Source organism: Prinia subflava, chromosome 2 (genome assembly GCF_021018805.1).
Source record: "Prinia subflava isolate CZ2003 ecotype Zambia chromosome 2, Cam_Psub_1.2, whole genome shotgun sequence".
In the NCBI taxonomy this organism is placed as follows: Eukaryota; Metazoa; Chordata; class Aves; order Passeriformes; family Cisticolidae; genus Prinia; species Prinia subflava.
The window spans coordinates 88263483-88290916 of record NC_086248.1 but is presented as its reverse complement, the minus strand read 5'-3'; the positions used below and the strand labels follow the sequence as shown (position 1 = coordinate 88290916).

The window sequence follows — 27434 nt, the reverse complement described above, 5'->3', positions numbered from 1 at the left end:
AGAAAGAAGTTCATTATACAATACTTTAAAATGTTATATGACTTTGTGAAATATTAATTTTTGTAGCAGATTTTGGGTTGTCAGCATATCACAAGTCACAAAATGCTACACCTCTTTCATAAATTTTCTAGTGGCGTTGACTTCACTGTTGATTAGAGTCTCTTTTTAGTGGAAAGAAATGTAAAAATATTTGTGGAAGAATCTGAAGGGTGAAAAAAGGCTGGAATACTTTTAATTCATATTTATGTAGAGTCATTGTAATAGTTTTATAAGTTGTTTCAACCTCATAGATTTTCTAGGGCAGATTCATGGAAGTCGTGCATTTGCTGTGGATCATTTTAATGCTCCAATGAAATATTCGCTCTGATCTGTGTCAGTGGGGGTAGGGAAGCACATAAAATATATGCTTCCAGTCAGTGATGAGAGAGTAGGAGGATTTTTCATGAACAATATAATTAAAGTCATGCATGTAAAAGATACCTGCAAGATGCTGCTTTGAGAAAGTACTTTATAGCAATAGATAATTATAGGGAAAAATCTACTTTTCTGGAATGATAGTAGATAATATTAATTTACCAGTGGTACAAAGGTTAGTTTCCCATCTGTAACACAGCATTTTTTTATAATAATCAAAGAAAGCAAAAGAAATTTTGGACAAAATTTTTTTTGAACAACAGCACTAATACAGGCCACTGTATTAACATTTAAACATTTAAACATTTGTTTCATAGCTTAAAAATTATTTATTCTTGCAGAAGTATGAGAACTATGGAAATTTTCTGAAGTCATAGATTTTCTTGTCTGTTTAATACAGTTTTAATTATCTGCATAGCTGCCACTGCTGTGGATCATACCCATGTTTGTTTAAAGGTATCCAGAAGAGGTGATATTAATTCACCTGCTGCTAAATACTCTCCTACTTAGAAAGTAACTCAGCAGTGACTCAGACATAAGAATTGGAAACAGAATCAGTTGGCTAAATCTTGCAAGGGCTTACTGCTGGGTATGGTGTGGTGAGAATTTTCTGGATTTAATCGCATCCTAAGCAGACAAGGAAAAAGGTCTTCCAGTTCCCCTTCTTCACCCCACTACTTCTTCATTTTCTTTGGGAGGAAAAAGGCTTCAGTGGATTTTTGTTTTAGCTTTATTTGTCTCCAAATAAAGCTGTAGGCAGTGTGCGTGGTAACATTTGTTTGTAAGAACAGACAGCTTAGATACACCTGGAAACTCTTGGTCAAAAAAACATGTTGTGGGCTGTGCTCTTAGTGTTGCCCAAAGAAACCCTTGGCAGGAGCAGCTGGAGTCTCGTGAGGATGCTCTGTGATGCATTGACCCTCAGCTAGGAGCTCTGACAGGATATCAGGGGCCAAGGCTGGCACTCACTGCCCTGACCCTGCCTGAGCCCACGGCTGGAGCATTTTCTGTTTCATTAAGAGTTTGCTGTGGAGCAATTTGGTTCTAGGCCTGATCTAAAAAGTGCTGAGGAAAGTATGTGGTGGAAAGGAATTGGCACAGCAGTTAACCCTTGGGGAAGGTTAATTGAAACACATTCCACTGAGTCATCATTGATTTCAAGGAGGAATCCTGATCAAAACCTCGAAGCTGATTTTTTTCAGGTATTAAGAGGTTTCAAAACTAAACCTATGTAACCATCTCACCTTAAAAAAAGTCAGTGCTGTTGCTTTTAATGGTCAAAGTGAGACCTGCAGCTGAATATGGCAAACGTGCAGAATCTCTTCTATTTTCAGTAGTGACATGTATATTTTCTCCTGAGTCTCTTGTCTCAGACTATGTTGTGTAAATGCAAATGTATTTTTTTAAATCAAAAGCACAATTTCTGAATGGACAGTGTAGTCTAAGGAAATAGATGTGGCAGAAGACCATGCTTAGCTTTAGATTGTTACTATCTTTAGGACCTGGTACTCACTAGGCTGCAGTGAGAAGCATATTATTTTTTGTTATAAACACCCTTCTATGTTAAATTCTAAAATAGTTGTTTCCCGGAGGAGGTTTGGAATAGAAACTGATGTACCTGATAGTTAATTAAAATTCAGTGTTGTTTGTTCTTGCTTAAATTAGTAAAAAAAACTCAAACAAACCTTCCAGGAAATACCACAGAGAATAACATTCTGAACATTTCAAATTATTTTGAAAGATGAGAATTCCCATGACTCAATTCTTTAAAGAGTTGGAACATAATTTAAATGCTTCTTTGCCACCTGTCACTTTTTTGTTGTTGTTGTTTTTAGCATATGTATTTTCTCTCATAAAGAAAGAAAAGGGATGAACACCTCATTTCCCTTTTTATTCAGGTTTTTTTCTGAATCCTAGTTACTGAACTACATGCACACGTTACTTCTATTATAATGTTGTAAACCACCTGCATAAATGCATACCTAGCAGGAGATCAATTGTTTCATGAAGTCGCACCAGAATCTGTCTGGTACTGTTGTACAAACCAGAGAAAACCATGTGTAACTGGTTTTGTTTGTAATGTGAAGTTACTGATTAGCCAGCTAATACCATTTTCTTTCCCATGCTCACAGCCTCCCACACACAGAGAGATGCGAAAAACTAGTATAAAAATAAGGTTTTAAGCTACGACAATGAGATCTCCAGATGTCTGATTCCTTGGTTTAGAAAACTGCACAAGAGCTTATCTATTCCTGAAATAAAAATGATTTAGATAGTCCAAACCGGCTTTCACAATCTCCCATCTGCTAGGGTGTGCATTTCATTTTCATGTAAATAAAATTTGTAAGTAATTCTTCAAATCCTCGCTGCACAGTTCATTACAGACATCTCACGCTTGCTAATACCTACTGCCAGAAGGCAAAAGGACTGATAAAGCATGTGGAGCACTCATAGGAGGCTTGCAAGGCAGGAAAGTCCCTCATGGAGAGGGGAATATTTCAGTGGATTTATGTATAGCATTAACCACTCCACCTGTGTTATTTCCCTGTTGCCCCTTTCAAGAAATGCAGATACTTAATGAAAATTTCCAAGCTTAATTTTTTAATTTCTGCTGCAACTTTCACTTCTAAATCAGGCAATTGGATTTTAAGCTGTCCTTTCGTGTCATGTACTCTCTTACAGTGGATTCATACCTGTGTTTAGGTAGGCAGACCTCTAGTCTTAATGCTTAAATTGAGAGTCTTATATTATTCAGATTTTTGAAAGGTCACTTTGGCTTCAATCTGACAGTTTGTGGGTGCTGACATGTTGGCAAATCAAACCCTTTTTGTACTTTATACCGAAGCCACAACTGGAGAAGAGGAAGAATCATACTGACTTATATTTCCAAAACTGGACTGACTTGCTTGCTTTGCTAGACGTGCAGTTAATCAAAACAGCTGCAACTCAGAACACCTGGAAGTTGTGCAACTCTTAAATGTCTAAATGTAGATTTTGAGAATCTAATTTTAAGCAGGCAGATTTGATCAATTTGCCCCATCGTTACCCAGGAAACCACTTAATTACTATGCCTTTGCTTCAGCCCTCTGCATGTAGCTTTTAAAACATTTTGTTATAATTTTTCTTTTCTTTTGTCTTAAGCTAGTGTTTGTAGACGGGGTGGTTTGACAGCTCTGGCAAATGAAATAGTCTGCCTGCCCACAGAATATGTGCTCCCTAGACAGTGGCAGCCCAAACTTCCACATGCTGTTTTGTCAGCGTGCTACAACTTTACTTTGGGAAGTGGAGATAGGAGGGAGGAAGTAGAGTCCTTGTACAATCAGGTCTTTGCTAGCAAAACGTGCAAGTGTCATCAGGAAAAATGGCCTGTATTTTCTTTCTAGCACAGAAAACGGGCAGCTAAAGAAATGGATGAGGGGATGAGCTCAAGCTTTGGAAAATCCGTATGTAGTCTGTAAGCTATCATCAAGATCACAGATTCAGTCCTGCTGTGTTGCAGTTACCACTGATGACAGATGATCTTGTGAACTGAACACAGTTTTCCTTGCTCAGTGCTGAGACAAAAGGATTTTTAGAGTTCTGAGATGTGCTGAGCTTTCAACAAAAAGTTCTGGAATGATATTTGCATGGAAGTGGGAAATATAGGAATTTACTCTAAAATATTATGACTATGTCTTCTTGTGTTTCCCTTTAAGAATGCTGATCTTAGCACTTACAGTTCATTACTCCAGTTTGTCTTGGTGATGACTCTTTTTGAGATGCATGTATTCGATAAATGGTGATAGCTGCGAATCACCTAGCGCTCCTAGAAAAATCACCCATGAGACAGTCAGTCTTTCAACACAAGATTGTTTATTTGATTTCCATGTGGTTTACAGGCCTCCTGTTCATTCAGCTAGTAGCCTGAAAATCATGGGAGATCACTGACAGAGTCTTGTTGACAGAATCTCTACTGCTGTTCTTTAGGGATCAATGTGAATTCACAAATGTTTTGACAAAAATAGGAAGGCAGTGAGAATGAAACATATCCATGACATCTTTTAATTTCAGAAATCTTTGCTCTACAGTAACTGAAAGTAGAAATACAGAAGGACCATTTACATTATCCAAAATAAAGCATCTGGCTTAAATAGCTACAATACTTCATAATCACTGTTGTTCTCTACAGTTATACAAGAGGTTTTACAGGAATTTTTCAAGACCACCTCTAGTCAAAGCAGCTGAAATGATCCAGTCCAGGCTCGTGTTGCTGCCATGCCCCAGGCCATGCAGCCCCATTCTTTTCCTCCAGCCAATGCCATCTCTTGTAATGACCAATTCTGGGAGCTCCTTCCTTAAAAACTAACCAAGAGATTTGGACTTTTGGGATGAAAGACAATGTCTGCTGTGAGGGAGAGTTTTGCAGACTTCAATTTGCAAAGGAATCTGTGATTTGGTTGTAAAGGCAAGAGCATAAATGAAAATGACAGTATGTTAAGACTGTGAAAGCACAAAAGAAAACATTGGAATTTACTCTCTGGTCATGAAAGTCACTTGGGGTACTTCTGTTCTTTGAATGCTGTTTTGACTTACAGAATCGTTTCTCAGAGCTTTTTGTGTCAGACTGTGCTTGCAGTCTGAGAAACAGATGGAAATTCTACTGGTTTTCCTTCTGCAGACTGTAAAACAAAGATGCTTAAATTACTGGTGCTCTAAACTAATGAACCTTTTCAGCATCTAAATCCAAGATTCATTGCTGCTTTTAATGTTAACGCTAAGAAATTAATGGTGCATTTATATAACTCTTAACTGTGCTGTCAGCATTGGTCTTGTACATGCTGCTCTCCTTTAAAGGAAGAGAAGTAGGGACAGTGCATAGGAGAAAATGGAAAACATCTAATCATCTGGATTAGAATATATAATTCCTACCTGAAGAATCAGTATTTTAGAAGGCAAAGAGCACTAAGCTTTGGTGTCTTGATGCCTATGTATTGTTCTTAAGTTTTAGAAACCAGTAATCCAGAAAAGAACTACAGAGTGGTTTTGCCTGTGAAGATATAAAGAATATGGTTCTATTGTGGATATGTTAGAATGTATTTATAAATGAGAATTGAGATCCTGCTTCATAGCAATAAAAATTTTCATTTTTGAAACCCCATAAACCTTTTTTTGTGTGTGTGTGCAACTGCTTTTTAAATTTTTTTTCCTGTTTAAATAGCTTTATTTTTTACATAGCTGGTCCTCTGATTCTAAAAATGTGGCCAGGTAAACTCTGAATTATTCACAGAATTTATGTAGATTGTATATTTTTACTGCTGAGTGGTTTGCCTACTGTAAATACCCTCATGATTGAACAAGGAAGAAGGAGACTAGATTTAGAGCATGAGAGTGCTGAAAAATGCAGAGGAGTCTAGAATATCTTTTTACTTTGTTGAGATTGGCTTAAGAAATAGCCAAAAATTGCCCATCTGGGATGGATTGTCTGTATTTATTTCCCCTCTGTGTTGGTCAACCACCAGCAGACACATTTTATGGAGCCATAAGATGATGATGACAGTTTTCTTCCCTAGGTTGTTTATTAGTTGCTAATTCTGTTTAGCAGAAACTTGGATCAATTACAGCCTTGTCAAGTTTGCAGTGGGACTAGCAGGTCTTTTTCATTCACTTTAATGATTTTGACTTTGTGAATTTTGTGCCAGTTCCATTAAATTCAGTGAAACTTTCTTTGTCCACTGACATTGAGTGTATGTTTTGTCCTATTTGCTGAGACATTTACAAGACTTTCATAATTATACCAACTTAAGGAGCTTGAAACCTTTCCTTTGAATTTTTTTTTCCTCAATAGGGATGAGTATCTCTTCCTTTTGTTGTAATCAAAATCTATTCAAAATAAGCAAAAACTGAATTTGTGAAATGTGTGTTATAGGTGAAATAGAGATAGAGACTTCTCAGGTGACTGTGGGCTACTGCCAAAATTAATTTATCTTCTGTTATTATTTGAAAAAGAAGAGCAAGCCATATAGCCAAAGTACACAGTACCTTTGTGTATGCAGTTATTGAGACTCATTTGCATTGCTGCTTGTGTTTGTATGAAAGGTTTATATGTGAAATCACATAGACATAAGGGCTGTTTTTATGGTGGATAAGCACTACTTTTTATTGATAAACTTAATCCTTAAAGTGGAAAGCAAGGAGAAAATCCATCTGCTGTCTTCATGAAGCTAATGTGTTTGCTATCTGGAAGCTGAGTTTTGGCACAGAACACACAGTGTGTGGCACTGGGATGCTCCAAGGTCTTGTACAATAATAAAGAAAAAGTGTCCTCTGAAGGCTAGGACTAAGACATTAGTAGCTGGATTTAGTTTGATAACATTCCTTCTTTAATAGATGTTATCAAGATGTTGTTTGCATTACATCATACAGTGTTGATTCTAGCTTTATTTTTTAACATTTGAGCCAGTTTGTTGAATTCATTTTGGTGCTGTTTGTATGTAACAATTGCTGTTGTTTTTATTGAGGTCATAAACTTTAATCAACCCATACAACACTTGACATAAATTAAATACAAATGGTCTTTAATTTTGATGGATTTATGTAAAGGAGGTTCTCTGTCTTCCTTCTCTTCCTATGTCATGAATAGAATTTACTGATCAGCCCAAAGTTTTAATTTTTATGCAAGTAATGCTTCTCCTTTGTAATTGTGACTGGATAAAGCTGACAAGCGAAGGTTAATGTCCACTGTACAATGATGTGCAGGAAGAAAATAATCTTGCAAATGTTCCTCAGAATAGATATGCTGGAGGTTAGGAGAAGATACTTTCATGGAAGCCTCCTGGACAGTGAGACTTCAGGTTCCCAAAAAGCTTAACACACTGATACCTCATGACCACTCTGAAACTGTGTTAAATACAAGAGAATTCAACTAAACATTTTTTTTGCCATTTATTGCGATCTTGGGGCATAGAAAGAGTGTGACTTCATTGATGTGTTTAAGGGAAATGACTACAGCATTAGATTGTATGACAGTCACCCTTCACTTAAAACGTTAGGAGAGCTTACCTGTCATGACTCAGCAGTGAGAACTCCGGGTCCCTAAAGCAGGAGCAGCTGAGACCTCAGTGTCGCCCATGACAGCCCAGCCCTGCTGCAGGAGGGGCTGACATCCCTGGTAGCTGGTGTGGGCTCCTGGAACGTGGGCTGGCAGGAGGAGCTGTGGGGTCTGGCTGGGACCTGTAATGTTCTGTCACATTCCTTGAAGCTCTTGAATGCAAATTCTAGAAAATTCAGTGTTTGTGGTTTTTGCCATAAGGGGCTGTATTACTAATATTGAGCAGACAGTGTGTCTTACAACAATACTGCCCTGAAATACAGTCTTGGAGTGTTTAGCTGGAGTTGTTCTCCAGAAAAGGAATACCAAGGACCTCAAGAGCAGCTGTATTGTTCAGGCTAAACATCCGGCCAGCCTTCTGTCCTGTCTTTGACAGGATCCTGGCAAAGTGGGGAGAATACAGACCCAGTCATGTAATTTCCAGTTCCTGGAGTTGGCATTGCTCTTTACTAGCTCCCAGGGTTTTTCTCCATGAAGAAAGCCCAAAGATACCCACTTTCAAATCTATGCAAGTTTTTATCACCTGTGTGTCTCATGGCAGGGTTCTACAGCTTAACAATGCCTTGAGTACCCTTTTTGTTTATTCATTCAAGCTTGCCAACATAATTAATTTAATGCCTTCTAATGTTTTTATTGGAAGAGACAGCGAATAACTGTTTCATAATCATCTTTTCCATGCTGCTTATGAGTTTATAGTTCTGTCACATTCCTCTGTTAGTTGTGTCGTTTTCCAAGCAGAAGATTATCAGTTTATTTAATCTTTCTTTATACAGAAACATTCTATGCTTTGGTTGTCCTTTTGACCTTTTTCTATACCTCTTCCAGTTGTTCTGTTATTTTTGAAATGAATGAACCAGAACTTCATGACTTTCAGGTTTTGGGTCCACAAATGTATAAAAATTCACAATGTGAATAAATTTTCTTTGGTGTTCTGCTCCCTTTCTAGTAAATTCTGCTTGCCTCTTTGACCTCCAGACACTAAGCTGATGTTTCCATAAGTTTACATGCTAGATCTGTCATCTTGCTCATAGAAAATAATTTTGAGACAAATAAAATCAGAAATGTCCTGTGAATTTTTCTGGACTATAAGCAGCATGTAGTGTTTCAATATTGGACTGGTATTTTGGAATTAGGTGTCACAGCCGCATAGGCTTTTTAATATGTTATTATAGATGGAATAATTTGTAATAACAGCCATAAGAGCTATGGTCATGGACTGGGACATGCTGAAACTATTGGAAGTTTCCAGGTTTGGTTTTAATTTGAAAATGACAAACTAAAATGGTAGATGGAAATGACTTATGCTACTCCTCCTGTTTTGGCACTGTCCTGTATTCTGAGGGGACTTTGATGTTGTTTTCTGACACTTCTGACAGCAGTCAAAAGATTTTTGTAGAACATACTGAAGCCTTCCTGGCTATTTGAGTGAAGGTGTTGAGGCGTGCTACAAAGCCTCAATGCATCTTTATTCTCCTGTGCAAAGATGTCTTTTCAGAGATGAGACAGGGAACTTGCTGAAATTGAGGGAGAATCACTGAGTGGTAGCAAAAAGATAATAATATTGCAGAAGAAATAGAAAAATATACAGTGATTGTTACATGAAAAGATTGGAATTTATTCCTTGGGTATGCCAGACACTTATGAAAGTATACCTTCTAAAGGTATATTTATAAAGGTATACCAGACACAGACAAACAGGAGAAAATAGATAAAAGAAATTTGAGCACAGCTTATTTACGGAAGAATTCTTTGAATATCAGATGCACCATGACAGGATTTTTTTTCCTTCATTATACTCTGTGCTCCAACATCAAGGCCGTGGAGGATGAGCACAGTACAGTAGTTACAGTAATGGTGCTGAAGTCCTCATCCTGGGCATCCTTGGGGATACAAGCATGTGGCTTTAAGTCTTTTGCTAGATTTGTCTGCAAGTCAACATATCATTTTTGGGGAAATTCAGTGACAAATACCAGTAATATTTTTGTACTATCCATCTTTTCACTTTTCTAGAAGTAGTTTTTTAAGTTACTTGTCTTGTCACTGTAGTCAGTGAGCTCCAACTTTTGTCGTCCTTTTCTCCTCATCTCATAGACTCGCCTCGTTCTAATCCACAGAGCATTGTTCTGTCAGAGAGGCTGAAAAGGATGGTTTGGAACCTGTGATATTACATAAAGGAACCACATTTTGTGATTATTCTGGCTGTGTGTGTACCTTGGAGAAATAAATAATAAAGATTTTCCAATTGTTTTTCTTAGCAGCACTGGCTATTACAGACAGCCCACTACCTCCCTTCTCAGTTTTGATCACCTTGTACAATAAGCCAATATTACTGTTCAGAAAGATGGCCTTAAATGACTTCATTATCCTAAAATGCCTTTGAAGTGCCATCATCCTAGTGAGCATTAATTCACTTTGATTGCTTTTTGGTGTTACCCTATAGATGCTCCAGCTCTTGGAATAATGATGGGGCAGGGCCATTCTGTTCCCGTCTTACCACAGCAGAGTGGCTTTGTTTGTCTACACATTAGGTGCCCTCCTTGAAGTATCCCTGTGAGCTTGATGGCAGCCCAGCATAGAGCCCAGCGTAGAGGAGACAGGGCTTGCCTTTCAGAAAGGTTGCCATCCAAATCATCAGTTATATTTTTAAACAACTGTTGGACCACATACAGTGTTCAGTCCTGTGCTTAACTAAGACAAAGTAAGAAGATGACTGCAATTTGTTTCAAACTGCTTCTTGTTTTTCTTTTTTGTTTTTCTTTTTTCTTTATTTTTTAACCTTCACGCAGTTTCTTTTCTCTCTCAAACATGTAGATCTTCAGTCAAGAAGATTACCCGGGTGCTTTCTTTCAGCCTGTGATTCTTCACAGTCTAGCAGGGAAGAGTACTGGAAAATTCTTGCATCAAGCCAAAAAACTTGAGATGCTTTTTGTTAAGTAATCATTTACAGTCTCTGAGCCCATTCTTACCTAGCAAAGAGATAAATTGCCAATCTTGCTATCTGCAAAGCCATTTGCACAGCTGCAAAACATCAGAAAGGGAATATATTAATTTCTGCAGATATAGCAAATAGATGCAATGTCCTTGGAGGGATTGCTGGATAAGCACGAGCATATTTATTGAATTTATAAATTGCTAGGTAATTTCCTTTAGTTTGAATTATTGTGGCTTTGATGGAAACTAATTATTTTTACCCCTTATGTTTAATGAAATAGTTTATATGCTTCTCAAGCAGAATTGCTAAGCTTTATAATAACTTTGTAAACTACCTCAGTTTATTATTAATATGTAATTGAGATAGAAAGCTTAGCTAGCCTCCGTATACCTACTGGTTTTTTTAATGTAAGATTTGAGCTGAAAGCCATGCAAGAAGCAGGTAGATCAGAATGACATGTATTTAAATATTTTCATCTTTACTAAATAACTTTATAGAAGTTTGAGCCATGAAGGAACTAAGAAGAACAAGGGCTGAATTCTGTTCATGTTTGTGTTAGCACAATATTTGAAGAATCTCCATGAACTTTGTAGGATTATTATAACAGTACCTATATGGTAGCAGAACACAGCTGCAAACAGAAAATTATTGTAAAACTTCATTGTTCAGGTTGTTCGCTTACTCAATGAAGAGCTCAGCAGCTGAGTGCAAAGCAAATGTTTGGAAATAAATTAAGCCTTGCAGTCCTAGCAGTCAAAGGGAATTGTTTTGCCATTTGATGGTTCCCCAAGAGGAGCAAAATTGTCGTAAGAAATACAAAATCTAGAACTTTTTTATGTTGTGTAAAGGTCCCTAAAGAATGTAGAGAAAATTACAAATATGTTAAAAAGTCTTAGCAGCAAAGGAAAGTGAAACTGCAATCTACTCTTGGTAATATGTCATAGGGTAATATGTAATAGGGTAGTATCTGAATATTCCATGAAATATGGAAAGCCAGATGCTTTGAAGGATCAGCTAAGTTTTGATCAAAAACCAAGCTGACGACTTTATACTATATCTGATAGTGTTTCTTTATATATTTAGTGTAATCTCAAAATAGGATCAAGAGGTTTGTCTAGCAAAGAACCATGTTAAATAGAAGTGCTTGAGCTATCAGTGTGCTGCCTGCTTGTACAATGTGAACATGGCAAAATTAATGTTGTAGATTATAGCCACAGTTTTATGTTCACAGCAAAATCTGAATTTGAGCTCAGTGACATGGACGAGTTTTAGCTTGGGCATGTATCTAATTATGCCTTTAGGACCATAGGGAAAACTGGAGTTTTCACAGACAAATAGAATAGACAGGAGAAAAGGTGAAGAATTTAAACAATGAATTGCATATTACTCCTGAAAATGTTGTTTTGAATGAGTGGCTTTTATGTGATCCTAGTCTGCATTTTAATGCCCCCTGAAGAAGAAGTTTTATGATTTGAAGGAAATTTATCACATTTTTATTCAAAGTGTATTTTTGACTTTCGCAATATAAATTCAACTGTACTCTTTCTGAAGGCTGAGGTAAGCCTTGTTCCTTTTAAAGACAGTGGCAAAATTTTTCAAAGCCAATAGCAAATTGAGTACAAAAGAAAGGTGGGTAGCCAAGGAAGGCAGGAGCAGATGGGAAGTTTGCCATCAGCATAAAAATGGGGAACATGAGGAAGGTCATAGATCATGGCTCATACTGTGATTTAAATCTGCCTTGGGAGTGTGCTAGCAAGCACGGTGGCTATTAAGTGGATAAAAATGGCCTTTCAGAGCAATCCTCTCCCCAGAGACTCTACTGAATGTAACAAGTGTGGTGAGCTTACTGCAAAGCAAGTGTTGTTTCTACTGTTGTAATATCTTGGCGTGTTTGTGGACATTTCTGTCTCTAATGCATGCACATCTTTAGCTCAAAGCTGCTACAAAATTTTGTCCTTTTTTATATATTTGGAATACATATTCCAGGTATCTCTGCTTTATGTTTGGAGAATTAGGTTGTAGTTAGGTCTGTGCATCTTCCCTTTATCTCTCCACTACAAGAAAAGGGAATTTTGACCCCAGATCATTAGGATCTGTCTGTTATATTTTTTGAGATGTAGTCCAGACAGCACTGATGACTTACAAAAATTATGGGATGTGATCTGTAGCTGACCCTCTGAACTGTATTAAATATTACTGCTTACTTGACTTTCACTGCAATTGCAGTTTCTTGATAAAAAATAATTATGGGTTTCCATTGTAGCTCTTGATGTCTGGCGAGGTTTCAGTGACTGAGAAAGTTTGGGAACTATTACATGCTTTTGATGTACAGTGGTGTTTGCCCAGAAATAGACTCTGCAGGACATATGTGTGTACAGTTACATATCCCTTACAAATGCCAGCAAAGATAGCTATTGATTTGCATGGCTGCCAGTAGTTCATTCAGTGCCTGTTGGTCAACAAAATGAAACTTTTTTTAGTTTATGGGGCAAGGCTTTCTGTGTAACTGTTTTTGTGGAAATCTCTTAATAGATTAATATGGGAATAAATTCCTGTAATTAAAAAGTAATCTCTACATAGATGTTAACATGGAGTATAAGTCTGCTGATAGTATGAGCACATGCTTGGCCTTTCATATCACTTCTGCAGTAAGTCTGTTTTGTCTTGTTCAACTGTTGTGTATTATCTCAGAAAAAAGTAAGAGTAGTTTATTTTGGATGTGCTGTGGAAGAGGCACATACCTAGTGTGTCTATACCACTGGAGATTTTATTAATTTTTTTTTATAAATAGCTAGGGAACCAAGAAAAGCAAGCCTGTTGCAATTAGAGTTACATTTCCTATATGGAGGGAATCTGCGTGTGAGGAACTGTGGGAATCACTGTTGTCTCCAGTGTGTATAGGGAAACATGGTGACACAGGTAACCTGGAAATGTTATCAGGTTATACTATCTGAGTTTGCTGGTTTTGAGAAGTAGAATATCTATCTGCATTGCTTAAAATTATACTTGTTAAAATATTGCACATTCAGAAAACAAATATGGACCAAATTTTACTTGAATTTCATAGGTTATTTTACCAGAATACACAGTAAACACTCTATTGGCTTTTATTCATATGGAATATATCTAAGCCTTAAGCAACACATGCAAAAGTTATTAGGACTAAGCTTGTTTTTGTAAGTACAATGTGCATGTGTTACACAGCTACTGCTTTTAGGAGATAACTTAAAATGCAAATTAATATGACAGTGTAAGATCTGCATATCTCCAATTACTTCCAAAATGCTAGAAATTAATAAGCATTTTGCTGTTTTCTGAGAAATTAGGAAAATTCCATATTTTGAGACCTCTTTGAACATTACTTTATGAACATTTCTGACAGTGGGGCAAAATAAATGTAGATGTCTGTGTAAATTTTATAGAACTTAACAAAATGGCTGCTTTTTTGAGTAAAAGCTTCTAATAAATTGTTGCTACTACTTCTAGATTGAGAATGAGACTGTCACCCCGAGACTGAAATTTCACAGATAAATCTCTTTACCTTTCTCTGGATGCTTTGCTGTGTTATGGCATGATGCTGTATTGAAAACTTAAGCTGCACTTTATTTTTCAGTTTAGAAAGGGCTTGTAAGGTATTCAAAGACAAACCTGTGTCCATAACAGTTTTCATCAGTTGATAGCCTGCTGTAAGAGGCTTTTGTTCCAAATAATTTAGTTACTTTTTCTCCTAAGAGGGTATTCCCAATGAAATTTGTTGTCAAAAAAGAAAAGGAGGGAAAAAACCCAGCAGCACCAGAAAAATATTGGACTTCAGGATAGGAGGAAAGGTGATAATGGTTAGTGGCACTCTTTGGCATGCAGCCGCTCTTTCCTGGAACTCTGTCTGGTCCATCATCATCTCTGTTGGTGAGGTGCAATGCACCTCTTCTGCTTTCAGGAACATTGAAACTTCACTGAGGGATTTGTACCACCACCATGTCAAATTGCAATGTGGCTGTTTTGTATTCAAGGTTTGTCTTCATCTCTTTCACTGTTTTTTACTTTTTTGAGATTCTCTGCTACAGAACTGCGAATAAGAAGACAGAATTTCACTGTACCTTCATTCCATGTTTTATTTTACAGAATGATTAAAATTCCAAGTTGGCAATCATTAAAAAAATCTGTAGTGATTGCCTGCTTTAAAAAATAATAAAACTGGACGCACATTCCGCTGGGCCAGAACGTTTCATGGTTTTCATGGCAACAACCATATCCCTGGATAGATGTTTTAATTAATTCGTTTTTAACCAGCCATATATGTTTGGTATCATATTTAATCTCTAAGATTATTTTCCTATTGAACTGAGGCTTTTGTGATCATGGCTGCACATAAATATGTATATTCATGTGCATTCATAATGTAACTTCTGAATAAATTCTAAATTCATAGGTTGACTTAAACATTACGTAATGCAAAAGAAGAGTTCTTCCAGACATTTTCAAGGCAGATGTCATGATACTTGAAGGTGGGTTGAGGGAAAGAGATTCTCTACCACCTAGTAATGTGAAATGTTTTACATAACTAGCTCTCTTTTATCTGTTTTTTCAATTGCTTAGATGCAATAAACATTGAAGGACAAATAGAAAATATAGGAAGACAAGTTAACATTTTTTATGTCTGCCCAGTCAGTTATGATGTTGATAGATTGTCCTTATATATCTTGTTGTGGCAATTGTTATTTTTAAAAATGATTTTATTTATCCTATAAACAGACTAAGAAAATAAAAATCAATATTTTGACTAGATAGTAGAACAATAGGCAATGAGCCCAATTCAGTAGAATACTACAGTAATATATTAAAGAAAAGAGTAGGACAAAGCCTTTTCTGCAAAGGTAACAAATGAGAAAAACAAGGCTTTGAAGTAAAACCTGACAAAATGCCGTAAATCAGGACACCTTGATGTCCCAACATGCCAGAAGGAGTCTGACCTTATTAATATGGAGATAAGGCAGCACAGGAAGGGCAAACGGTGGGGAGCATTGCTGCTGGTAGAAGAGGTACCTGATAGTTCCAGTGAGAGGTGAAAAGTTAATCAGGGTACAGTAGTTTTCACTCTGCTGCTGCAGGAACCTAGTTGCAGCTCTCTCTAGAAAAATAATCTCTTTGACCCTTCAAAACTAGATCCTGCTGGTACTGATTTTTTCTTCTCCCCTCAAGGTATCCATTATTTTCTGCTGGTTCTGAAACCTGGTGTCCATGTTGTGCAGCTTTAGTCTGCACTGTATGAAGGCAGAAACGTGTAAGATGGCAGAATGGAGTGGGGCTTGTTAGCTGGAGTGAGACAATGACAGTGATGAATTATTTTTTGCTGTTTGGTGGAACAGGGAAAGGGAAAAGGATGAATATAGTTGAAATAGTGAAAAAAGAAAACATCCAGGAACAATTTACTTTGCCCAGTTAAGTTGATTCTCTTACCTTTATCTCCTCCACCATAATGGTGTGTGTCAACTCCACTAGAAGGAGAAAAAATACTTCTACAGCAATGAGGAACTCTAAGAACACTGGAACAGACCTCACACAGAAAGAGACTATGGCAGAGGGAAGTGGAAGATGGAGATCTTAAATGCCTGCTGCTGTTTGTTTCTTGCCTTTATTTCTCTTGGTGCTCTTTTTTGTTTGCTTGCTTGGTATATATTTGTGTGTTCTTATAAATTTGTTTTATTTGTAAATATTCAAATATTTATTCATTTCTTATGATTAAGGGAAGCTGAAGTCAATATGGCAGTCCCATCTTTACTCATAATACTACATATTATTCAGCCAGTAAAGGAACTTTGAATCAAATGGAGTTACTTAACATATAGTATGAACACTGTCATTTAATTCAAATACCGAATTCTGTAGGATAAAAACCATGGTACCTAAATTACCTCTTGAGTCTTTCACAGGAAAGAAAGCATAGATCGGATACACTTAATCACTATAATTAACTAGTTTACCTTTATATCTCTGATTAGCTGCAGATCATAAACCTCTGTTTTCCTTTATCTCTCTTTACAGTAGAATATAATTCCTATTGTGAATGTCACTTTGGTTGTGCTCTCTGTAACAATGGAATTAACTTCTTGGCCAGATGGCAAATCTATTAGTTCAACATGTACTTGCAGTGTAGTTAAAAATTCATAATGAGCTAAAATTAAATGCTTCCCATATGAGATAATTTCTTTTCCTGAACTTGTGTAATTTATAATAGAGTTAACAGAACTTTTTCTTTCAGCGTATCTTGTCAGAATGAGCAAAAGCAAATTTTTTTTAAAAAATTGAAATATTCTCAATTTGCTGTTTACACTTTATGAAAGAGAAATTGTAATCTATGTAACCAAATTCGTCAGTATGTCCAGGTTCAGTTGCACCACCTGCCTTTGATCACAGAATTATTGCTTTATAGGAACTTAATGTGATAATGCTGTAATTGATGGCAGATACATTCTTAGCCTATTCCAACTGCAGGATTAAATGCTAAAATCTCATTGAAAAGCTTTAACATAATGTATTTTGCCGTGTTAATTTGTATAATAAGAGACGTGCTCCAGGTAGAGTAATGAATTTGTAATTCTAAAGAACGGCACTTGAGCTCAAATTTGTGTCTAACAGCCTCTCTGATGGAGTCTATATGCCAGTAGCCACAACTTTTTATTTTTAGTCTTTTTTTTTTGTCTTGTCTCATTTTGAAAGTATCTTAGCAAAACAAAAGCTGTGTGCATGGAGCTTGAGCAAACTGTACATATGATCATTTATTTATTGTGCCAAAAATGACGTATGCAAACACTGTGAATAAAATTTCTTCATTACTTTAAAATTTCACTTAGTTTCTCTTAAAGCTTTATTAGCAGCACTATTATATAAAACACCTTCTTGAAACAAAGTGACTTGTAGTTGAAGCTGTGCTGTCAGCGAGTCTTACATTACTTAACTGAGTACATTACTAGAATTTTTTTCTACAGTTACTAACCATACAAAAGTAAATTATAGTTAATTTTAAACATAAAAGAGGCATTGCCATTTGAAAATTAGAGTATTGTAATGTGATGTAATTGTAATGTAAATTAGTGTAAATCAGTGTATTCATTTCTACAGAGTCTGGTCTGCCTTCATGCTACTACTTTGTACTGGCTACTGCTGATTTGTTTGTGCTTTAGAGACTGATTTATGTTGGATGTTAATGGTCCTTATTATGTGTCTGTTTGTATTGTTTGCCTGTTTATATGCTTAAATATGTATAAATATACATATTTAAGAATATACACACACACACAAAATTAATAACTGTTCTGGAACAAGAATCTACATTACAAATGCTTGTTGATTTCAGGAAACAGGGCACATGTGCATAAGACACACAGAGATGTTTTGGGGCTTTTTGGATGCCTCAGTGATATGGGGTGATCTGTGACAGATGTGCTTCCACTGATATTGTTAGATTTACTGCATTTTCTTTTAAAAGTTCCTTAGCATATAAAAATATATTTATCATGTGCTCAGAAAATAGCTGCCCAACATTTTGCTGATCTTCTTTGTCAGGGAGTCTGAAACTCTTTGCTGTTGCAATGGTAAATACCATAATTTGCTAGAACACACCTTGTCCTGTCCTCTGTTCCCAAATACTGTCCTGTATTCAGCCTGTTAAAATATCCTGAATATCTGGATGTTACCATCTAAACAGATTGTCTTTAGGCTGGAATGTGCCTTAAAGCATGACAGGGTTATTGTTAAAATTTCAAACATTTATAGCTGCTATATATTGCTCCTTTAGCAGCTTTACCTGAAAAGTAAGATAACCAAGCTCTTAGTTATTGCAGTCCTGCCCAGTTTGGAACAGAATTCTGCTGCCAGAACAACATATATGAGACTGGTCCAGAGGAATTGGGATGAAAATCACTCTGGAGTCATTGTAGCCAATGGATGCTTCTGTGTTCCAGCTTACTTTTGTATTCAAAAGTGACTAGATGAAAATAAAAACTGAAATAAACCCTGAAAAAAAAAAGCGTGACTTCAAGTACCTCAAGTGTGGGATGTCCTCTCTTTCCTGGTGAGACGTTTATAATTAGTCTGAAATATCTAAGAAAAAAAGTTTTGATGATGTTTAACCAGCAACTAAGAAAAAAATACAATTTTCCCCTTCTTTTTAACTTTAAATGTTCCATTTAACTTTAGTAGAAGTATAATTTATCTTTAGAATAAAAGTTGAACATGTAAAATAAATAATTCATTCCAGAAGAGATTTAAGAAATTCTTGAGTCAGAGTTAGTAAAAAAATACGCTTCTGATGAATGCAAGCAAAGTATGAAAAAGAGAGTATTACTGTAGACTATGTTTTTTTGCCTGTTGATTCTGAAAACCAGAGAATTGTTGACTAGAGACAGATGCAATATGACAAGTTACTGCAACTCCTTGTTTTGTGTCCATGGGAGATTCTGATTTATAGAGATTCTGATATTTCAGTCTGGTTTTTCATTAGAAGTTAAGACTGTCAACATCAAAATTAAACTAGGTATTGAGAGAAGTAGGCCTAGAGTTCAGAGCATGGCTTTCTAACTGCTTGGTTTGCATACTGTAGACTCCAGAAAGATACATAAAGGGTGTAAAATTTAAAAGAGCATTTTCTGCAAGAAATTGGACTTCTAGTCTCTAGGCCAGTCTTTTTATCATCTGCTATATGCCCCCAGCCAGCTGTCCTCTGATGATTATAATTGATTTTAAATAGACTGTTCTGCAATATATGAATGGTTTGCATCTTTGTGTAGTCATTAATTTCATTCTTTCTGAAAATACTGCCCTATGGGATCAAGCTCTTGATGGGAAATAATAGACCAAATGTTTGTTTGCTCAGTTATTAGTTGCTGGGTTTCACCTGATTTCTGAAGAGTTCAGTTTTTAATTGTATTTGTGAAGGAAAGTTGTGCCTAGACTGTCTTTTATCTGTACATAAAAGATGTAATATATAAAATGAAGTACTGTATGTGTAACACAGTTTTTGGTGCTTTTATGGTTTGGTTTTGTCCTGGTGAAGTAATGGCTGTAATGCTATCTGCGGTAGGAATCCTTACTTAGAGGGTCCAGGTTTAAAGATGCACAAAGAGATATACAGAAATAGAATAGATATTAGATATAGAATAGATATAGAATATAGAAATCTTACTCACACTGTTTTTTCCTACTAATGAAGTATTAATAGTCTTCTGAATTGGCTGTCCAGGCCAGGTTCGGGTTGTTCAATACCTTTTTTCTTTCTTTTTCTCTTTGCCGGAGACACTAGATTTGAGTAGGGTGTTATTTTTAGAGTAGACAATGGCCTTTTTTTGATGTTGCCAAATTATAATACTGCCTTACATTATGCTGAAGACTGGGTTGATAGATCATGGTAAGAAGTCAGGGCCCAATTTTGGGAAAATGGCACATGAACACTTAAATTTATTCAGGCTTTTCTCCTGTTTTCTCACGCCAATTTTGGTCAACAAATTGCATCAGAGGGTAGTTGTTTATGTGGTGGAAACCTTTTTTCTTACAGACCTCATGTTCTGAATGTTAATATCTTTCTGCAGTATAGAATTTTGTGTGGAGGAGGTCCAGATAAGTAACCTCGAGAGGCTTGGATTTCTTCCAAATAGTTTATTGGTTTTCTATTTATAGCCACATGCCTGTCTGTGTGCTATGTGTCTGACCTGTTGGAGCAAAGGTTTGCTCAGAGAGAGCATTGAAGCCAAGGCAGCTGCTGCTCTGGGTGTGTGCTCAGGGCCCACAGCCCTCCTGCGGCAGGGATTCCTCCCACCCCTGCTCCACGAGGCTGCTTGCTGCTGAGCCCTGGGTGTGGTGGAAGGCAAACCTTTGGACTGGCTTTCCCTTGGTACAGGCACTTATTTGTGTCTTTCTCAGCCAAGTCTACCTGCATATGGATCTTCTAAAATTTCTGAGATAATTATATTAATCTCTCTACATAAATCAAACACAGAGGAATCAAAAGGAACTGGGAAGACAGGGAGACTGCTGGACAGTGTGTCCTTTTGTTTGCTTGGAAAACACATTAAAGGATGTGTTGTTTGGAGAATTAGTTGGTGATTCACGTGTTGCAGTAGGTAAATATAGGACTAAATATTTACTGTTGATTTTGCTTTAAACTGCATTCAGTCTTGAAAGGTAAACAAAATATGCCAACTTTAAGTAGTGGCTAAGGATTATTTTTCCCTTGCATGGAGTTTGGGCATTATAGCAGGATGTAGAAATCTAAGTCAACACAATATAACATGACATGATATGGTCAGGTTGTTCTCTGCTATAACTCTTGTTTCCTTCTGCAGAAAAATGGAACTATTTAAGAATGTAGAAAATACATTCTGCTGCTTGGACCCACGGTCCTGTACTGTGTTCCTACCAGTGGGCAATGGCATGTTTCCCATCATCTGTAGTAGAGGGCACATCCCAGCTTTTCTTCTCTAATATCTGGTGAGGATGTATTTTTGAAAGCTTTGTCCAATCTCTTTTTAAACCTCCTGCTGTTTGCTTTCACAGCCTCCCATGGCAACAAATTCCAGATGCTTATTATCATCTTCATACAAAAGTACTTTATCTTTTGAAACATAACTCCTGAAGTTTCAATAAACATCTACTATTTCGGGAACTGTAGTGCTTAGTGAATTATTCTGCCTTGACTACACCTGATGTCCATGTGTAGATACTGTACTCCTTGGTCATATTTCTTCATCTCTCCAAACTATGGACTCCTATCCTTTTTTTCTGTCTTTCTGAAACATCTGTTCCAGCCTGGTAATAATTTTGGTTATTCTTTTTCCTAGTGGTTTCTCACTTCCTGTATATGTGCAACTGGTTGGTCCTATCTGCTTGTAGCTCTTTTCTCTTCCTTTATTGAAATTTAATCTATTTTTGTTGACATACTCCCTAAAGAGTCAAGAACATTTTAAAATTTTAATCTAGTCTTCATTTCGTACTGCTTTGGTTTTGATTGAAAACTTAATAAGCACTTTTCATTTCTGCTCCATAATTTAGATTGTTAATGGAGACATGAACAAAAACCAATACAAAGCAGAATCCTCTGAATCCATTCTAAATGCAGAATTCCTTCTAAAATGTCCTCCCATTTTTACTATGAGCTTGATTTTTCAACCAGCTTTACACCTCTCCTGTGATAATCTGGACATAGTTGCTGTGGTTTGTAAGAAAGTTTTTATTAAAGATATATTTTATTAAAGTATATGTTATTTTCAGCTTCTCCAGCAGGATAATAGGGCTTGTGACTAGGAAAGATAGAAATCAGAATTGATCAATGTGACTTTTGCATGACAAAGCTTCTTACCTTCTAGATATCTACATATTTTCTACAGACTGAATCTAAAATAAGTAGCTTATTGTTTCCCAACTTCTACTGTCTGATCGCCATTTTTTCTTGAATATGGGTAACACTTTTGCTTTTTCTGATATTTCACTCAGGCTTGTGAGTTTTCAGAGGTGAGTCCTAAAGATTCTCTGTTAGTTTCAACCATTACCAAGGATGAAGCTAACTGGGTCCAACCAATTTTGAAGTATTTAACTTACCTTAGCAATCTGTTTCTTCCTAATATTTTTAAGAGGATTTTAAGTGTTGACTGGCATTAATCATACTAGCTAGGAGATTCAAGGCTGCAATGAAGATTATTAGTGTATGCAGATTCCAGATTAAGGGGAAATAGTATTTATAGTAATGTTGTTCTCTAATAGACACACATGACCAAGGGTAATCCAGGAATGACTGCTAATTCTTGAAGTCCAGTTCCTTGCTGTCTTTGGCAGGTGTATTGTAGCACCTGACTCACTGACAGCTCTCTGAGGACTGTTGAACAGTTACGGGTATTGCAGATGAGTGTTTTTGTTGTTACATTTATGTTCTCGTGTGTTACAGGAAAGAGCAGACTAATGAAATGACTGAAGATGTGAAAGCCTGCCTCTTAGAGCCTCAGCAATTCTGACAAGCAGATATAAATTCTGTGTTAGTGTGGTGTATAAGTTGCCTTCTTCAGTCTTTAAATAGATATAAAAAACCAAAGCACAAGTTTAAACCATGACATGTTTCGTTGTTATGTAGTCAGTTTTATCAGTAGATGCAGCATTGCAATTTCATGGCTCCTGTTTTGGGAGAGGACATTCTTGTACTGCATTGGAGGAAGAATAAATTCCTGATTAAAATCTCACTCTCACAGAAATGCCTGTTGTTGGTGAAGAAACTGAAAGCTTCAGGATCCAGTGAAATGTTCATAACAGCTTTTGAGCAATGTGAGTGCAGTAAAGATGGAGGCCTCTTTCTTGCTCTCATTCTCAATTCTGCATGGGTACCACAGGCTCTGATAACCTTAACTGACATAGACTGTCCTTTTTCTTAATAATAAACAAGTAGGTCCTTCCCAGATTAAACTTCAGTCTGTAGTACTGTACTGAATAGCCATTGTGCAGCTTTTGGCATTTCTTCTCACTCTCTCCCTAGAGGTATAACAGCATGAAAAAATCCCCATGCTTTGTTTTAGTAATACAGTGTTTTGGTGGATTTATTTTGACTTAGGTAGTGTTTAAGCTAGTTAAGCCAGGTGAAAGAAACACATTTTACTCACAGTATTTTTTATAGTCCTTGTTCCTGCAGGAGTTTCTTTCTCAATCTTCCTTAAGCCCTGAACAAATCTTTCTCTGATGCAACAGAATTTCTGGGCTTGCACATCAGTACAGTCAAGTTAGTAGGTGGTCTGGCCCTGGGCCTCCTAGCATCTATAAGCAGCCTTTAAATATGTAAAAGAGAGAATGAAATGTTCTGTTCACTGTTTTCTGTGAGTACAGGAAGGAAAAAATGCTCTTATGTTGCAGCATAAGAGACTTAAGTTAGGCATCAATCAGGTGCTTAGATATGGAATACAGTTGCCTGAAAAGACTACAGGATCTCTTTCAACTCTAATTTTTTTGGGGACAGGTTAAACAAATACCTGTTAAAATTAATATTTGTGCAAATTAACTATGTATATGGACAGATGGACTGCATAAGTTTTAGAGATCCCTCATGACCCTGTATTCTGTAATTAAGGGTTAAAGACTGAAAGCTTGAACACTGAGGCATTTCCTGGAGGAGACAGAAGAATAGGTCTGATGAGCTCAGAGGGACCCCAGCTACCAAGGGATGTGCAACAAGACAGCATCAAACAAAGGGTCTGCCCAAGCCCATGGACACAGGGGTCTGAAGAGCAGCCTAGCAGGTCCCTTCTAGTCTGTCAATGGTGTGAGCTCTTTGATTTTGGATTCTTTCCTGAAGCCTGCTATTACTAGCACATAGACGCACACAGAGGCATGCATGGATGGTATAATAGAAACGGGATATGGTCTGTCCTCATCTGTTTCAATTAGGAAAAGGTTATTTGAAAATTGTCAGCATTATGGCAAAAGTGTGGGAAAATAAAGATTTACTACCATTGTGAAAAGATAGGCTCCAAAGACTTGTTTGATGCAAGTAGCCAGTTTTTATTCTTTTCTAGTATAAATATGAATTTTAATGTAAACAATTTCCAAGCGTTATTTTATAATGTAATATATAGATTTAAAAGCAATGAAAAATTCATCACTCAGCAGAAGTTCAACATGAAATGTGAAACTTAAAAATCCTCCTTACTCTCCTTAATTCTTTTTTACTGGTCTTTACTTGATCCTTTGGACCTGTGGCTGAAAATGTAGAGTTAGGAGAATCATGAACTTGGAGTTTTTGCTTTATTTTATTTACTGTTTTATGCTATCCTTAGTTCAAAGAAAAACTACTGTAGTCACGGGGGGGTTTTGAATGTTGACTTAAAAAGTTCCCTCTGCTATTTGTAACTATACTGTTAAGCTGGTATCTAAGAAAAAGTGAGATAATTAATCCATTATAGTTGTCAAAGACAACTGCATAATATAAAGGATCTGTAAAATAATAGCAGTAAAATAGGTTTATGTGGTACTGTCATTATTTTAGTGCTGGTAGAGTAGCAGTGGTCTTACTAATGGTACTAAGTTTGTGCTGCTTACAGTGAGCAGTAAGCACAAACTGCAAAGCTTGACAAGCTGTATACATGAAAGAACAGGGATTTAAACTTCACACAATTTTCAGCTACAACACAGAAGTCAAGAAACCTTGAATATGTTCCCCAAAATTATGTGGAATAGAAATTAATGCTAGATTAGGGTTATCCATTCAGAATTATTTTGACCTTCCCCTTCCATATTGCTTTAACCTGAGCACCTAGAAATTGCTGCCATACGATTTCCTGGTGTTTAACTTTAAGCATCTGTTGCAGCTGCCTTTTTTCCCCCCAAACCCCCTCCTCCTTGTGATACCATACTGTTGCTGGTACACTGTCGATTTTATATGGATTTTGCCTTCAAGCTTTGAGCAGGTTGAGAGGTTTCTAGAGGTGTGTTATGACTTACAACACTGTGGCCACCTTTCAGTGAAGCCTCTCCTGCTGTCTCTGTGTGTACTGGCCCAGCCTCAAAGGCTGATATGGTCCCTGCTGGTCCAGTGATCCCACTACTCTCCGTGGTTGTGCAGCTTGCACGGCAGTGTAACAGGGAGATTGGAGTTATTCCCTGGAGCAATGGCATGAAGTCTTTCACACCGTGTGGCAGCTGGGATGCTTGTGCTACAAATGTATCTGGAGTAACTCAAAACTAATCCCCGTGTATAGAATGGCAGCAGTTAGCCTGATTTGGGAGGGAAAAGAACCCCATTGTTGTGAGCCCTGCTGGGTCACATCCCTGCTCCTAGGGACTAAAAAATGAGCCCAGGCCCTTTTTGGTTTGCTGGTTATGGGAGTAGCTTTGCTGTCTTGCTGCCATGGTGATAGATTCAGTGTGTGGAGGAACCTGCTTCAAAGAGTTTCTGCAAATACACTTGCAGTGCTGCAAAAGACTGCATGGGACAGTGGTCATCCTAACAGCATTCTGAGGTGTCCTGATGAAGAAATGGCACAAAGCAGTGTCCCAGGCCTGAATACCTACTTTTCTTTGGAGTTTGTTAGTTTTTGTTGCCAGTAGTATGCGGCAATGAGACAGTGTTTAACAATTTTCTCCTACGTTCCACTTGTGCAGCTTTAGTTCTGGACACCTAGGTGTCCAGAATTTACAACTCTTTTCAAATGTTGCCAAGATTCTACCTAGCAGCAGGAAAAAAAATTCCAAATTCTTTTTATTTCATAAATCAGCTTTTTTTTAATGGTTGAAGAACCTTTTCTTATGCTGCATTCTTGTAAGACTGTAGTTAATATATTAGAAATACAGATTTGAACATATATTTGAAATGTATAAAAGTGTCTAATATGCATTATATTTAAAATATGCATATAACCTAAACCACACATTCGATGTTACTGTTAAAGGACAGGTTTGTCACTAAATTTTAAATGAGTTTTTCCAGTTTGTCTGAAGATGTTGTTTGCTGTATTTTGTGTTTTCACAGACTGAAATAAAATCTTTATATCTGATTTATTCTGAAATGAAACATGAGCATGTTTCTCCTGAGGAGTGCACTAGCTGGGAAGTATTGGAAGTTTTTTAATTTTAAAAAATTTAGACCATTTCTTTATGTGTATGGGAAAATGTTCTTATTACTCTGAAACTTAGTGCCTCTTAAACAAAATATCAGGAACAGTGGAAATACTATGAACTTGGTTATCTGCTGCAAGTGTGGTATTTCCTTTCCCTTACATTTTTCATGCCTTGCCACTTTCCCATTCCTTTATGAGGCCTTTTCCTCCAAGTAACATTTTAATTACAGGGCAGTAATGAAAACTAGGAAAGTAACAATCACAACAGGAGTTAGACGTCGATATTTTTATATATGGGTGTGGTCTTGTTTAAATTTACTTTAGTAGAAAAATGCCCAGTATATTTGTGTGAACATTGGACTTCAGAATAGAATATACTTGATGTTTATGCAGGTATGTAAATTGCATGTCAAGAGACTGTCTTTTGGAGGTTTCACATTTATCTAGGGCACTACCAGTTGCATCTGATTTATTACTGCAAGATTTCATAAGATAGTGTTATGCTGTGTTTTAATATTTAATCTGAGATGTGGAGGGCATTACCTGTCATACTGAGAAACAGAGTCCCGTTGTTTCCTTGAATCCCATCTATCATCTGTGAAATTGTTTTCATTATATTATAAATATTGTGAGACAAGGACTTCCCAAAGTGTCTGAGTGGCTGTGACAGTCACAGTGATGATGTCAGGTACTTTTTGCAGCAATAGAAAAAAATATTTTGCTCTTCAGTCTTCTTGCAATGGAATATTTTATCTCAACCCAACAAAACAAAACTTTTAAGTGCCATCCCAAGTGTGTACTTTACCTGTGAGGTGCAATCAGAAAATACGTAGTTAATGTAGGAGTCATTATTTTAAAGCATAATGCTTTCCTTGTGGTACAAACAGAGAGAAGTTTAAATTATGAATATTATTTATGTCATGAATTATTTAACAGTGTCTGAGAGATTTAAAATACATCTCAAGGTGATAGATGAAGGACAGTTTGAGAGTGTTTTCATCCTGAGGTGTGTTTCATGTTGACAGCTATGGCAGTAAGATCTTCAAAGAAATTTAGATCTTATATAAAAGTTTTAGAGTCTCAAGTCGTTGACTAGAATGTGCTCATGCCATTAAAACTTTTTTAATCTTAATCTCTTTCAGTCCCAGCAAAGATGCATTGTGATCTTTGCACTGGTGTGCTGCTTTGCAATTCTGGTTGCTCTGATATTTTCGGCAGTGGATATTATGGGAGAAGATGAGGATGGACTATCAGAAAAGAACTGTCAAAATAACTGTCGGTAAGAGGTAACAAAAAAAACTTCTCTTTTGGGGTGGAAAGGAACATATGTGTGTTATATAAGGGCATGAAGTAATTGCCATGGTCCTATGGTGTTATTGGGAAGAGCAGCTAACAGAGGAAGAAATGGTTTCTCATTTTG

The 27434-nt window shown here is 36.7% G+C and overlaps 1 protein-coding gene across 5 annotated transcripts in view; it reads left to right on the top strand.

Annotated features, from left to right (window-relative positions):
- The window catches only part of PLD5 (phospholipase D family member 5), a 186065-nt gene that overhangs the window by 49349 nt on the left and 109282 nt on the right, over nucleotides 1–27434 (top strand). For 3 of the 5 annotated variants that reach the window (XM_063390930.1, XM_063390929.1, XM_063390928.1), the window contains one exon: nucleotides 27157–27293. The exons of 1 other annotated variant lie outside the window; for it this stretch is intronic. In XM_063390930.1, coding sequence (XP_063247000.1) covers nucleotides 27241–27293 — 53 coding nt within the window. In that variant the 5' untranslated portion in view covers nucleotides 27157–27240. Of the gene's footprint in view, nucleotides 1–27156; nucleotides 27301–27434 lie in introns of those variants that run through there. One more of the 5 variants, XM_063390931.1, reaches the window with a different exon arrangement.